Here is a 15,026-nt window from a genome sequence, read left to right as displayed (position 1 = left end):
ATTTCAACTAGTCTTCTTCCAGTTTCTTCCTGTGCAGTCTTCAGACTTTGGTAGTTTGCCAAAGTAAAGTAAACATTTTCATAATGATAGCTAGATTTCTCTTTTACATGAACAGCAATTGTAAGTCATATAGCATCATCTGAGTTTTAGTGTGGTGGTCAAATAAAGCATCTTCAAAACTACTGTGCTCATAACTCTTGTACTAGTGGTCACATTGTAATGGAATAATTATTTTTCTTTGCATCCCTGATTCTGCCAATCAATTTTGCTGAAATGCTAGTCTCTCATGAAGTGGCTTATCATCTATTATTAGGGTAGGGGATCTGACTGGTAAAAATTGATCAAATATTTTGATTCCTGACTCAATGCCATTGTAATCAATTAGAAGATCTTCACTTGCAAATCTTGTATTCATCAAACACACTTTGTTATTTCTTGCTCCATGTGCATTTAACACTCTTTTTGAATAAGTGAAACACTGGTCTGAGCACTACCACCAAATCTGGAAGGAGCTGTGCGAAATACAGCATCATCCCCTAGAACAACCCAAACTCTGTGATAGTTTCAGACTTTTAGTGCATTAATGAAGGTCATCACCATCAATGTTTGAATCAAAGTTCTTGTAAAAATGCATTTACTTCATTTCAACTTCGGATTATGCACATAAAATCATATGAATACTTTGTCCAAACTCAAAAATGGAAATCAACAGATCATCTTGGATATACAGCAAGTGATCCATTATGGCCTGGAAAAGCTTAGGTGAAAACACAACTGCATATGGTAGCTTTGATTATGAGTAAAATTCTGTGTGCTAGGTATCACTAAACCATCATTTCCAGTGTTCATTTTTGCATTGTAATTGGAGAGGTCCAATATTTTATGAATATCATTTTTTCCAGCAAGTCTTGTTTTTAGGTTTTTGCAAAGGGTCAAGTGGATCCATTATGAATGAGTTGCATTTAGTGTGACTGGTTTTTACACCTCTGCTCTGTTTGCCTACCTGAGACACAGACACAGTTGGCTATAGCTTGCTCACTTTGGTCAATTATCCAAGCACAGCATTTTGTTTGAAGTGATCCAGATTTTTTTCAGCTTGACATTTTATAGGGCACTGCATTGATATGGCTAAACTTTAGACCAACTATGCAAATGTCTTTTACAAATGTGTGCATGGTTTGCTGTCTCAGACAAATCGCCGTACCTTTCCAACAATGTATTATTGTACAATTTTAAGAGCATAAGATATAGGAGCAGAATTGGGCCATCTGGCCCATTGACTCTGTTCTGCTATTTCATCATGCTGGCCCATTTATCCTCTCAGCCCCAATATCCTGTCTTCCACTCATATCCATCCATGTCCCGACCAGTCAAGAACCTATAGACCTCTGCCTTAAATATACATAAAGACGGCCTCCACAGCTGCTTGTGGCAATGAATTCCACAGATTCACCACTCGCTGGACAAAGAAATTTCTCCTCATCTCCGTTCTAAAAGAATACCTCAATTCTGAGGCTGTGTCCTTTGTTCCTTGATTCGCACAATAGAAAACACCCTCTCCGCATCCACTATACAATTTTGAAGCATTGAAATTGAAAATATTCTTTCAATTTATCTTAGTTGTCTCTCATAAGTACAAATGTGTTCTGTTTGCCATATTATTTGTAAAATCTCATCCTTGCAGATGAGGTGTAACAGATTTTATATTCTTAGTTTGTGGTCTCCCTCTTTGTGAGGGCCTAAATCAAAGAGATGTGCAGAAACTTCAAGATTTCTTTAATCCAAAAACCATTAAAAAAAACAGAGAGAAATAAAAACAGCCAAAAGCCATAAGTAGGGCAAGATAATTGGTGAATTAATTGTTTCATATTTTTCTCTGATGGTTCTTGGAAGATAAGTGCCTTAATGTGCAATGAAGCATTTGTTAACAGGTTGATTAGTGTGTAACTCAATTATTTTAATTAATACCTCCACTTGAAAATCATTCTACTTGTGGTGTAAACTCCATATGATCCCAGTTCTTCATTGTCAGAAAAACCTGGATAGATAGGGTATCCACTTGCTTTGTGCAAGGTAGGTTATATCTAACAAATCTTACAGAGTTCTTCAAGGAGGTTACAAGGAATGCTGATGGAGGAAAGGCAGTGGACGTACAAAAGTAAGGCCTTTGACAAAGCCCTATATGTGAGGTTGGTCAAGAGGGTTCAGTCGCTTGGGATTCAGGATGAAGTAGTAAATGGATTCCATATTGGCTTAGCAGGAGAAACTAGAGAGCGGTAATAGATGGGTTCCTCTCCGACTGCAGGCTTGTGTCTAGTGTGTATCACAGAGATCAGTGCTGGGTCCACTGTCATCTGCCATCTAATTTAGATGATAATGTGGTAAACTAGATCAATAAATATGCAGATTGCACCAACATTGGGGCGTAGTCAACAGTGAGGAAGCCTCTCAAAGCTTGCAGCATGACTTGGACCAGTGGGCAAAATGGCAGAATGCAGATACAACTTAATGCAGACAAGCTTGAGGTCAGACACTTTGGAAGGACAAATCAGAGCAGAGCTTACACAGTGAGGCAGTAGGGCACAGAGGACTGCAGTAGAACAGAGGAATCTGGAAATACAGATCCATAATTCCTTGAAAGTGCCATCACAGACAAATAGGTTCACAATGGCTTTAGTAAAACAAAGCATTGAGTACAGGACACAAAATGCTGGAGGAACTTAGCAGGCCAGGCAGCATCTATGGAAAAGAGTATAGTTGATATTTCAGATCAAGAACTTCCTTGGTTCTGTTGAAGGGTCCCAGCCCAAAACGTTGACTGTATTCTTTTCCAGAGATACTGCCTGGCCTACTGAGTTCCTCCAGCATTTTGTGTGTGTTGCTTGGATTTCCAGCATCTGCAGATTTTCTCTTGTTTGTAATTGAGTACGGGAGTTGGGATGTTATGTTGAGGTCATGTAAGATATTGCTGAGGCCAAATTTGGCATGTGGTGTGCTGGTCACCTACCTACAGTAAAGCTATCAATAACATTGAAAAAGTACAGAGAAAATTTTGCCAGGACTTGAAGATCTGAGTTATAGGTTGAATAGGTTAAGACCTTATTCCCTGCAGTGAAGAGGAATGAGGGAGGACGTTTTAGAGGTGTACAGAATTATGAGGGGCAGGCTTTTATCTCTAAGGTTGAATCAGAATAGATCTAGAGATGATATGTTAGAGTGAAAGGTGATATATTTAGAAGGACGCTGAGAGGAATGTCCTCACTCAGAAGGTGGTGTGAGTGGCATGAGCTGGCAGCAGAAGTGATGGATGCGAGTTTGAATGCAAATTTTAAAACAAGTTTGGGTAAGTACATAGATGGGACGTGTGTAGTGGGCTACACACCAGCTGCAGATCACTGGGACTAAGCAAAGTTATAGTTCAGAGTGAACTAGATGGGCTGAAGGGCCTGTTTCTGAGTTGTAGCGTTTTATCACTCTTTGACAATAACTTACAAGCTGTGAGATCCCCTTTTCTGATGTCAAATTGCCACTGAGATTTTTTTGTTGTTTGGTTTGGTATTGGTTTTGCGTGTTCTGAAAATGTGATTTTCTAATTTGCCATGTGGCAGTTTTAAACTGACAAGGATATCATGAATGATCACTACTGCATTGATAGTAAGTGACTAAACTTGTCTCATCAGCTGTCTTCAGGTTCATGTTTGCAACCCAGATCTTGTTTTAGCTCTGTGGTTGTGGGCCACTGCAATTTACCCCTTGCTATTTTAAATATTGTAAGTGTAGAATCAAATATAATTGCCTTGTTCAATGCTTTCATGTACCAATCCACACAGAAACTCAGCTTGCAAAAAACATATTCTGAATAACACATCAAAGCTGAAATGCAAGGATTGATTGTTCCATTCTGCTTCTGGCTACAAGTTCCAAACATAGCAAAGCCTTTCATTGCTAATGGTTTTGGAACAAAGAGATCTTCCAGTTTCTGCAACACATCTTTAAATAGGTCATTTTCACTATGTCAGTAATCTTTTGTCAAAACTCTGCTTAGATTCTCAGGAGCCAAAACCAAACTGCTGGAGTAATTCACGAGGAAATCTACAGATGCTGGAAATTCAAACAACAACACACACAAAATGCTGGTGGAACACAGCAGGCCAGGCAGCATCTATAGGGAGAAGCGATGTCGAAGTTTCGGGCTGAGACCCTTCATCAGGACTCATCTTCGTCAGTCAGTTCGTCAGTCCTGACGAAGAGTCTCGGCCCGAAAGGTCGACAGCGCTTCTCCCTATAGATGCTGCCTGGCCTGCTGTGTTCTACCAGTATTTTGTGTGTGTTGCTGGAGTAATTCAGCGGGTCAGGCAGAATTTGTGGAAGCAAAGCGGTAGTTGATGTTTTGGGTCAAGATCCTGCATCAACACTGAGAACAGAGGGGGTGGTAGATACTGTAATAGGAGAGAGGAGACAAGATAAAAGCTGGCGGGTGATAAGGTTGGATCAGGGAGAAGAGAATGATGGGCAGTTTGAGCAAGTGAAGGAGGAGGAGGAATGGAATTGGGAGACTGTGGGATAGAGAGAGAACAGCTTGAGGGGATTAGATGGAGCCATGTGTGGAGAGGGAAGGGTGGAGGTAGAAACACAAGCTGGAAGGTAATAAGTAGAGGCACACGAGGTTGCAAATGCAGGAATCAGATACGTAAGGAAAGCAGTAATCAGAGTCAAATAAGGGATGGAAGGATGGAAACAAAAAGGTGAGGGGATAAGGGGACCTAGGAAGCATAATGTGGCAAATGAAACCATGTGGGGAGGGGAATATAACTAGGTTTTGGAGAGAGGAAGCTGTGAAAACCTGTGTGCATCAGAAGAAGAGAAGATGGAACATTCAGTGAGGGTAAGCTGAAATTGGAAACCTCAGCTCATAAAAACCCAGGTGGAATATTAGGACTTGTCCTTACAGTTTGTATTTGGGCTCACCCTTGGAGTGTGATTAGGAACTGAAGTGGCAGGCAACAGGATGTCAGCATGGCCATTGAGTGTAGGTGCTCCACAAATTGGTCTTGTGCCTATATTTTAGACTCCCACAATATTGTTCACATAGAAGAACACAGCCTTTTTCAGCACCAACATGGCTCAAAGTTGGATAGTCCATTGATAATTCAATTTTACTGTCATCGCAACTATGGTTTACAATGGTATGCATTCTTGTCAGTACATGTGGGGCCATTCGATAAGTGGAATTCCATGCAAGTAGCCACAGCAAAACACCAAGAAAATGTGCATTTTTTATCAAGTTCACCTAAAACTTCCCAAGAGACCATTTTCAATATTGTTCAACAATCCTGAATATATATAACAGCAGTCTCTTTCTCATCAGTTTGAGATATCTTCAGAAATTCATTCATACATATTGTATTGAGATGAAAAAGATAAATATTTATTTGTAGGTCAGAACACTTAATGCATATATGTTGATTTTCTCTCTGCTCTGAATTGAATGTACCAGTCATTGTTATCCTCTATCAAAATGCGTACTTTACATTTTTCTTGTGTCCACCAGAGTAATGAGTTACAGCATGTCCACTGAAGAGAAACACAACTGAATGGATGCAGTACTCTTTTTAGGGCATTGTTAGATCAGCTTTACATGGTTCCCATTCATATCGCTTTTAATGCGTTGATTAATCTTACTGCTAACCAGGGCCATGTTTGAACCTCTGCAAATTTATCAGATCTTTGCATACTGTGCATGAGTTATAAATTTGATTATCCCCATGCATCTGTAATATTAGGAGTGATTTTCATATTTTGTATTGATTGGCAAATTGTTTTATTATTGTCACATGTACCAAAGTGCAGGCCATCTATACAGGTTATAAGAATTATGATATTGAAGGCAGAGCTGTGGTCGATAGATAGTAGAGTATGATCTATGGTTGGAGTGCTACCTGCCACCATCCAACCCCTAATCTGTACTAAACCCTTTGTTTAGGTAATGCATTGCAATTGCCAAGGTTTTCTGGAGCCTTATGACCTAAATAACATTTGATGGAATTGAAGCATTAAAGCTTTTAACTACGTGTAAATCAAATAATACATCTTTAGGTTGGGGATATTTGATTTGAATGCTTTGTATCTAAAAATAAATGCTGGTCCTGTTTTAATGTACTTAATTGTGTTCTTTTATTCCTCCTTGCAGTCCCGAACTTTCCTCTCACGATACTACAAAGACCACAACATTGAACTGTCCAAGCTGTTCTACAAACTGGGTCTGCCATTGCCAACTTGGCTGAGGGAAGAACTTCAAAAAGTGATGAGATAGTTGTTGTTGGAAAACTGGAAGCAATTTTCCTATTATCAGTCTCAACACACTGCATCCAGTACCCCAGTAGTCCTTCCTCCCAAACTTGGAGTGACTGCCAAAAATAAGCAACTTTCTACTATACCTCTACAAACCGAAAATATTCTTTAATCTTTCCATATGCTGGCATGTGGTATTGCAAAGCTGACAGCACATGAGGAAATGTGGGCTAACAGCCTATGGCTGAATTACACGTTTTACTGATAAAGTTTAGTTTGGGCCCCAAACCTGCTCTACCCAACCCTGTCTTAAGATTGAGTGAGTTATTGTAAAGACAGAAAATTGTGACTCATTTTGTAAATGAAACCTGTGCAGTGCTGGTTAACTGTCTGGTATCTGCAGTGAAAAAAAAAATTGCACTATGTTACTTTTACTGCCATGCATTTAAATTAATCTAAAATCCATAACTTGGTCATTATAAACTTGTGCTTTTGAAACACTGACGTGTCCAATCATTTTGGGTTTGGTCGTAATGAGAGTTTAAAATGATTATTCACAGCATAGTTTGCTTGCAGAATAGTGTTCTTCCTCAGAAACTGTTTGACATACGCTCATATAAACAACTGAGAGGGAAGTGCATCATTACTGTATTCAAATTTCTCATTTGGGAATATTGTTCATTAACACAGACATTAATAAAGATTACTCCCTCCAAACTGAAACTCCCATTAAACATGAGACGATGCAAAAGAAGGGTAGACATACAGGCTCCCATGCCGCTTTATTCAATGAAATCTATTCCTTCTCAGTCGTAGCAGAAATATTGCTAAGCAAGTGAATACCAAACATGTAACAACAGGATAGGAGCTGCTCTGTTAGACAGGTAATTTTACTGAATGTCCAGTCTCTCTCTATCTTACACACACACAAACACACACACACACACACACACACACACACACACACACACACACACACACACACACACACACACACACACACACACACACACACAATTACCATCCATTCCCTTTGCCCCTACCACATATCTTTTACATAAGCGATGTGAACTTAAACTCACAGGAAAGCAACATATTCTGCATAAGAGATTTCTGGTTCACACCAGAAGGATGAAAATATACACAAGAATTTTACTTTGTCCTAAGATTCTTGCTTGCTAAAGTAGGTAGATCAGCTAAGAACAATTGATGTGAAATTAAATTTATTGGAGGTCATTTGTGCATGGTGAATTGATTGAGGTCATGCATTTCATTGACCCAAAATAAGCACTGTATGATCCACACAAATTTCAGAATCAGCTTTTGTTTTGTGTTGGTAGTACTCTGCCCTTTGGACAAGAGGAATGTGAGGTCAAACGCCATTTTGGAAATCAAGCATTGAAAGCTCCCATGGTGCAGTCAGGAAGTCCTCCACTGTCTTTTCAAATGCAGTATTATGTCAAGATCCCTTCTACACTCTCAGGTGGACTATAAAGGGCTAAATGCACTATTCAAACATGTACTAGGGCAATAGCCTTCCTTTCCTGGCCATTATTTATCTTCAAAATCACTGAAACTAGTCGCCCTGTTTCCTCAGTGTACACTTCAAAAATGACTGCAAGGTGCTTTGGAGAAGTAATTAATAGATACAATCCTTTTTCATTTGTTCCTGAGATGCCAATGCACAAGAGAGACATTGAAGAGGAACATCAGGTGGTGCAGCTTATCAGCAAAGGTCAGCAGTAGCAGCTTAGAGGGCAAGTGCAACTAAAAGAAACAACACTGGGAATAACAGTGCTGAACTGCAGCCACATGTGCCTCCAGTTCCAAAAGTCAATCAAAGAGGAATGCACATTAAAATTAACCCTAAAGCATAATATAGTTTAAGCCAAGTGCTGCTGCTCCCCACTGAGGAAATGTCCTCCGTTAATCTTTTGTCATCATGTGTGTAGGAACAGGAACTCTCACAGTGTCTTCATGGCAGCAACAGTGTTCTGGCTGTTGGAAGTGGTCCTTATGAAAACTGGGAAGTTAAAAGAGGAAACGCGAAGAAATCTTCAGATGCTGGAAATTCAAGAAAAATTTAGTTAAAAGAGGAGCTGGCCACTGTGGTTGCTGTACCCTTGAGCGTAAGTGAAGCAGGAGCAAAGTAAAATCTACTCCTGTAACTCCTTCTCTGTTACTCTTGTTCAAATTATGATCCAAAGCACTATTCAGTGAGTGCAGACACAGACTGTGATGTCACCTGATTGGTAGCCCTAAGCAATGTTAATGATGAAACAGATCCTGTGGCATGTCTTTTTGAAGTTACTCTGTTTCTAGCCTCTTATAAACAAACACCAATGGTGAAAGCCACAGGAATAATCAACAGCATTGAAAATAGATGTACACTGAACCGTAGGCACTGAATCGCAATGTTACAATGCGCTCTTACGATGTCAGTTATGTACATAATTGATGAGTAAGCGATGTCAAGTTGCAATACCGTTACAGCTTGTGGCATAGGAAAATAACTGCTAAATTAATCTCATTCAGTCTCTAAAATTAGTTTACAAGATGCAACGATTAATAGCACAGAAGCAAATAAGATGAAATCCTTTTCAATTCAAATAAATACGTGTGGACAGTTACTGGGTAAGAAATATAAGCTACAGACAAAATGTTTCTGAGACAAAAATTGGCTTGTCATTGAAAATAGAAATCCTATTTTATGTTTGTTTACATTGTCCTCACGTGTTCCACACTAGGTACTGGTGCAAGTTTATCTTTTTCTCTAAAGCACTCTTTATTCTGTTATCGAAAGCAATTTGGTGACATTGGCAAAATGTTATAATACATTTGATTAGTGAAGGAATACAATCAACACTTTGTTTATGTTGGTTGTCAAGAATGATTGCTACAAAAAGTCCTCACCTCTTTTAGCATTAGGTCATGTGGCTGGTGTTTTCTTGGTTGCAACAATGTTTATAGAGGGATTCTGAGAGCAGTTAGTCATAGTTTGGAGAATCTTTGTTCTCAACTACAGCCAAGATGATTTTTTTTACACTGATAAGATGGATTCTAGTGATTTTGTACACCAATAAGATGGGGTCTGGATTTACCAAAATCAAAGTTTAAAATGCCAGGATTTCTTCTGAAGTTGTTTTCTTGCTCTTTTCAAGTCACCAATTTTAAGTATTTGCAATTAAATTTTAACATTGAAAACTGGCCATAAACTCCCCACATTTGCAGCTTTTCCAGGTGAATGTTTATCTTTTGCTGGTGCCCAGTGAGCACTTGGCATTAAGTGCTGTCCTGCTCCCAACAAGCTCATCCCGGTGTAGCAGCAGGTCCTGGAACCATGGTCGTGCTGTCACATGACAGTGGAAGAGGAGGGGTGGGGCCGGGGGATGATCTTGCCCTGAAACAAGTAAAGGAAACTTAATCCAGCTGGTTAAGTCTGACTTTTAGTTTAGCCATTATAAGATCTTTCACAAGCTTTCAGTAATTCTGGAAATATCAGCCATCCGGATCCACTAAAATACTCAAAAAAAATTAATTGTCAGGAGAGTACTGCTGACTTCCATGTTCACATGAGGATCCAAAGCATAATAGCACTGATATGGAATAATGCCAACAGATAGATGTGGAACTGCTGGCATTTTCCAGCAAGTTCTGGGCCAATAAAAACTCATTAATGGTCATCTTTGACCAGTTCTCTAATCCGCAAAGAGAGTTATAATCCCTGCGGTGGGCATGAGTCACTGATATGCACCAGCTGTAGTAAATTTCACCTGTTAAAAATCCTGATTAAAATGGCATAGAAGTGTTGCTTACAACTTTTCAGCCTTGCAGTGGACAGGGGACTTTGACACCAGAGCAAGGTTATAAAAAAATGATGCTCATTAAATCCAGGTTTAGGAAACACAACAGAATGGAACTACCCTGAGCTGGCAGTGGAGCTTTATTAATATTATCATATTTATTATTGCTTAAGAACTGAGCCTTCTAATTTTTGTCCATCCATTCCTTGTTACACTGTTAATATAATTAATTCAATTTAATTTGCCACTTCATTCACATTGAATGATTAAGATTTGGAGAATTTTCTCAGGTTTTGAATAATGATAATTGCTAGTTTCACAGTGTGGATCAGTTGATAAATAGGGAGCACTAAAGGAACAGTTTCCATTAGCAGTGAAAATTCATTGTATTTTATTGAAAAAATAGAAATAATTGTTACTGATTGAAGGTCTTACTGCAGCTTACTTTTATATAGTGCCATTGGTGTAAAAATATTACCATGTCCTTAACTAAAGCAGTTTTAGGAGACCCTGCAGTCTCAGTGAAGTGCTGGTAGGAAATACATGGGGAGTGTAATTGCTCTATCTGAACTGCCTTTTTGTGAACATGCCTTCCTGTTTGGCATTTGGCTACCAGAATGAATCCTATTGTTCCCATTTCATTCTCTCAATCTGATCAGAGAGATAAATCTTCCACCTGGTTACCAGCTCGACCTCTCTCACAATTCAGTGTAAAAGTCCAGCTCATGTGTGCTCTAAAGCTGTTAGCCGCACCTTACGTAATGTGCTGTTGGACACCCCTCCGATGTGAACTCTCATGGGAGTCCAACAGGACAATGCGTTTTTGTGAAGATTCTCCATCTCTGCCAGGAAGGTCTCCCCTCTGGCCTTCTGCCAGGCTTAGCTGGTGTAAGTACAGTAGATCATTGAAATGACTGGGAAGGAATGGCTGCTATGAAAATGGTAAGTGCAGCTTGAGTTTAATTTGCTTAGTTCAAATTTATTTACTTGGTTATAAGTGTGTGGATTTTTGGTATATAAACTTTTTAAATTTTAACAATGTAGATTTTTAAAGATATTTGTCTTTTTAATTCTTCCTGGAAATGTTTGCAAATCTCAAAGGCAAACTATTCAATTTCAATGACAACTTTGATGGCTGGTAAACCCTGGGCAGGGCCTCACCAGATGCTGAAGGCTCTCAGGGAATGTTGCCGACTACTTACATGCAGGAAGAGGATCTGTGCTGAGCCACACCAATCTGGTATTCCAGGAGGAGAAAGCTAGTGGTTTCACAGTCACTGGAAAATCTGTGTCCCATTCCAAAATGAGAGCCTTAGTAATGTTACTGAGAGTGAAATGATATATTTCAGCATCACAACATACATTGGTGAGGACTGAGAACAACCTCAGTGTTCAATCCTCATTCATGAGCTACTCTTTAAAAGCCTCTGTCCTGGAAATTCAGTGGCATTGGACTGCCAGTTCTTCCTCTCTCTCAGTGCCTCTAGACTTGAGTCAGTCACAGATATCAAGCTTCTTCAATTCCTCATCACCACAATATGGCTTTTCTATCCACCCCCCCCCCCCCACCTTCATGCACTCCTCAGTAAGTGAAGTAAGTAAGGGTAGCTAACCATTCAGCTCCTCGAGCTTTCTCTGTCAATCCGTTTGATCACTTAGTGCTGTCTTTGAAAGTGAGTGCACATGGATTGATAACAGCCATTCTCAGTCTGGAAATTCAACCAGAAACATTTGGTTTGGATCATACTTACACATTCTCTGTGCGTGAAAGGAAAGTCACTCTTTGTGCAATGCACATTTTGGGCCATCTGTCGTATGCATATCCAATACCTGACTTCTTAGATACTACATCCCATACTCACCTTGTACTATGAAAACCTCTGCCTCCCTAACTATCAACTTCACCCTCTTGCCAGTCACTGCACTGCTCCCAACACCTCTGGTCCCAAACGTCTGATTGTCCAACATCTTGGTCACTATTCCCTGAATTTTAAACATGTGAAATTCTGCAGATTCTGGAAATCCAAGCCACACAGACATAAAATGCTGGAGCAACTCAGCAAGTCGGGATCAATGGAAATGAATAGATAGTTGGCATTTCGGTCCGACAACCTTCTTCAGGACTAAGAAGGAAGGGAGAAGATCCCTAAATGTTAAAGTGGAGGCAATAGTCCACATTCACTCCCACAAGCTAAAGATTTGCAGCACTCCTCCACCAACCCATCACTGTCCCAACCTCCAGAATAACATCCCACCCCAAGTCCCAACTTGAGACTTTGATAGCCAGCTGTCTCTTCCCCTGGCCTCAGTCACAGATACTGTGGTTTCTCACAGTGGATCCACAGTGTATAAAGGAAAACATGCAAATCTTGTTTAGTATCAGTAATAGGTAGTTGAGCTTGAGCCATTTCTGCCATTCAGTTCAATCATGTCTAGTCTCCAGAGCTGCATTTGTTCCATTTATCTTGTACCATTACCTAACAGTGTCTTGTTGATCTTTGTAATAAATATTTCATGTAATCTGCCATCTACAGCTTCAGCTTTTCTGTGCAAAAATGTTCTTTGCTTGAAAATGTGCCTCCCGATCTCAACCCGAATTGGGCAATCGTTTGATTCAGTTATGCTTTCCTATCCTAGATACTTCTTCTTATGACCTCATATTTTAACAATTCAGACCAATTTCATTAAAATAAATTTTTCTTGTGTCTTCTCCAAGAACAACCTTTCTTTCCGAGAACAAAATACAGCAGCTTTTTGAATTCTAAAATATAACATACCAAAAAAATCAAAACCTTTTAAGTTTTCAGTAGACTGTGAGACAAGTACTTGCCTTTTCTATTTACATATTCTTCCTGATGTCTAGTACTTAAAGGCAGTACCCAAACTTATGAACGAGGCTTGTACCACTGAGGCATTTCCACCTCAGCCGTGAATACTTTTGGACACCGTTAAAAAGAGCAGTTTATAGAAAAGGAGCTAAATCATGAAGTCTGTGATCCGAGCATGTGTTTCAGGTCTGAAGACTATTAGAGGAAAGAAGTTCAGAGATGGTGATATCCACCATATTTTGGTCCTGGAGTTAACAATGCTAAGACATTCCCCATAAGGAATGGCAATTTATGGGATTTCCCAAGAGTTCTCAGGATAAAGCTTTTGAATTGTACGCCTTTAATCTACATGTTCATAATGCAGAGTTTTTAGTTTCAACGGCACAAGGGTTATCCGGGTATCTCACATTTTGTTACTTTTACGAAGTATTTCTTATTTTTACTGAATAAATTTTAATCTACTGTTAGCAAATTGTCTCCTGTGATACACCTCAGTTTAAAATGGCTACAGATATGAAAAATCTCAGGACACTGGGTGACATGATCTGCACACCGCCAAACATTGGCCGAAACAGATGTATTCATTTCTAATAGCACAGTTTACTAGTATTGGTATGGCATTTTGAGATAAGTATGAAGCAACCTCCAGGTATAAAACGTCAGAACTAAATATGAGTGGATATAAAATAACTAGAAGTGGATGATAACTCCTTCTGGTGTAAAAGAAGGGTTAAATTATTTGTCCATCTAACTCTGAAAGCAGAACATAGTTGCTGAGTGCAAATCCATGATTTGAAGCTGCAAATCTTTCTACACATTCCAAACTTAATCATTTTGTGCAAATAATGGAACAATGGACTCAATTCTGTCTCAAATTATTCATGCATACAGGTAGAGGTGTCACACTCATTTTTATAACAGTTATTTACATTTGTTTATTTTTTCAACCCTTTTGAATCCAACCTCATCTGAATCTGAAGAGAAAATAATCCAAAGGAATTGGTATTTTGATTCATCTTTAATTGCTTGTAAATGCCTTATTCTGTTGCTGTCCATTAAAACATTGGACACAATTATTAAACATTACATTGAACAAATTGATTAATTCCATCACTTTCATTCCCTAAGATTTATTCCCTAAGTCTACACTTTGCATTTTGTTTGATTAGAGTATTCTAGCTTTGAGCTATGTCATCAATGTTATCTCAAGGCAGTAGATATTCTGGCATAGTGTCTGATTTACAGAAATGTACTGTATATAAAAATGTGTATTTGCAGTCATGTCTGTGTGCTGGAGGAGTTGGGATAAAATTAAAATGTACTATTGAGACCATCAGTGTAGCACAAATAGGTGTCTATGTACATTAGACTATCTGGAAGTCAATTCTGGTAATCTTGGTTTGTGTACTACAGTTTAATAACCTGTATCTAGTTTGATAAACAGCCTGTGTAAAATAAATAAATCAATGGTTTAATTTGATTCATTGCTTCCTAATTCATCTGCCAGTTTCTTGAAAGGTTATTACAATGCTGGATTTTCATATCAACGTAGCTCGAATGCACATTGTATAATTTGCTTGAATGATGCTATTCAAATCTATAGCTCTCTAATCACCTCATGGATTTACTTGGTGAAGCATTGAGCATTATCAAGCAGGAACTTCCATCATTAATCTCAGTGCCTCTGATGCTCTGAGGGAAAATTGAACTGGACTCCATTGAATAAGAACCATTAGAGGCTGTGCTAAGAAACCCTGTGTAATTGAATAGGCTGTTTAAGTCCACTGTACTGTGTTTAATATTCATGTAAAGCCCATAAAAAAGCAAAGCACTGGGACTTAGTGGGAAGGAAAGATGTTTAAAATAAATTTCAAAGTAATTTCATTATCAAATTACATATATGTCACCTTATACAATGCTGTGATTCATTTTCTTGTGGGCGTACACAATAAATCCAAAAAGCACAATAGAATCAATGAAAGACTGTGCTCAACAGGACAGATTAACAACCAATGTGCCAAAGATAACAAACTGTGCAAATACAAAAGAGAAAATTGTAAATAAATAAGGAATAAATATCGGGAACATGAAGAATCCTTGAAAG

At 38.9% G+C, this 15,026-nt stretch overlaps 1 protein-coding gene across 8 annotated transcripts in view; it reads left to right on the top strand.

The window, feature by feature from the left end:
* The window catches only part of ndst3 (N-deacetylase/N-sulfotransferase (heparan glucosaminyl) 3), a 595,362-nt gene extending 580,960 nt beyond the window's left edge, over window positions 1-14,402 (top strand). For all 8 annotated transcript variants that reach the window (XM_059988774.1, XM_059988781.1, XM_059988772.1 and 5 more), the window contains one exon: window positions 6,191-14,402. In XM_059988774.1, the coding sequence (XP_059844757.1) occupies window positions 6,191-6,313 (123 nt within the window). In that variant the 3' untranslated portion in view covers window positions 6,314-14,402. The remainder of the gene's footprint in view (window positions 1-6,190) is intronic.
* The last annotated feature ends 624 nt before the right edge of the window (window positions 14,403-15,026 follow it).

This window comes from Hypanus sabinus, chromosome 14 (genome assembly GCF_030144855.1).
Source record: "Hypanus sabinus isolate sHypSab1 chromosome 14, sHypSab1.hap1, whole genome shotgun sequence".
Taxonomy (NCBI): domain Eukaryota; kingdom Metazoa; phylum Chordata; class Chondrichthyes; order Myliobatiformes; family Dasyatidae; genus Hypanus; species Hypanus sabinus.
The sequence above is the reverse complement of the archived record's forward strand: the minus strand, read 5'-3'. Positions and strand labels throughout refer to the sequence as shown.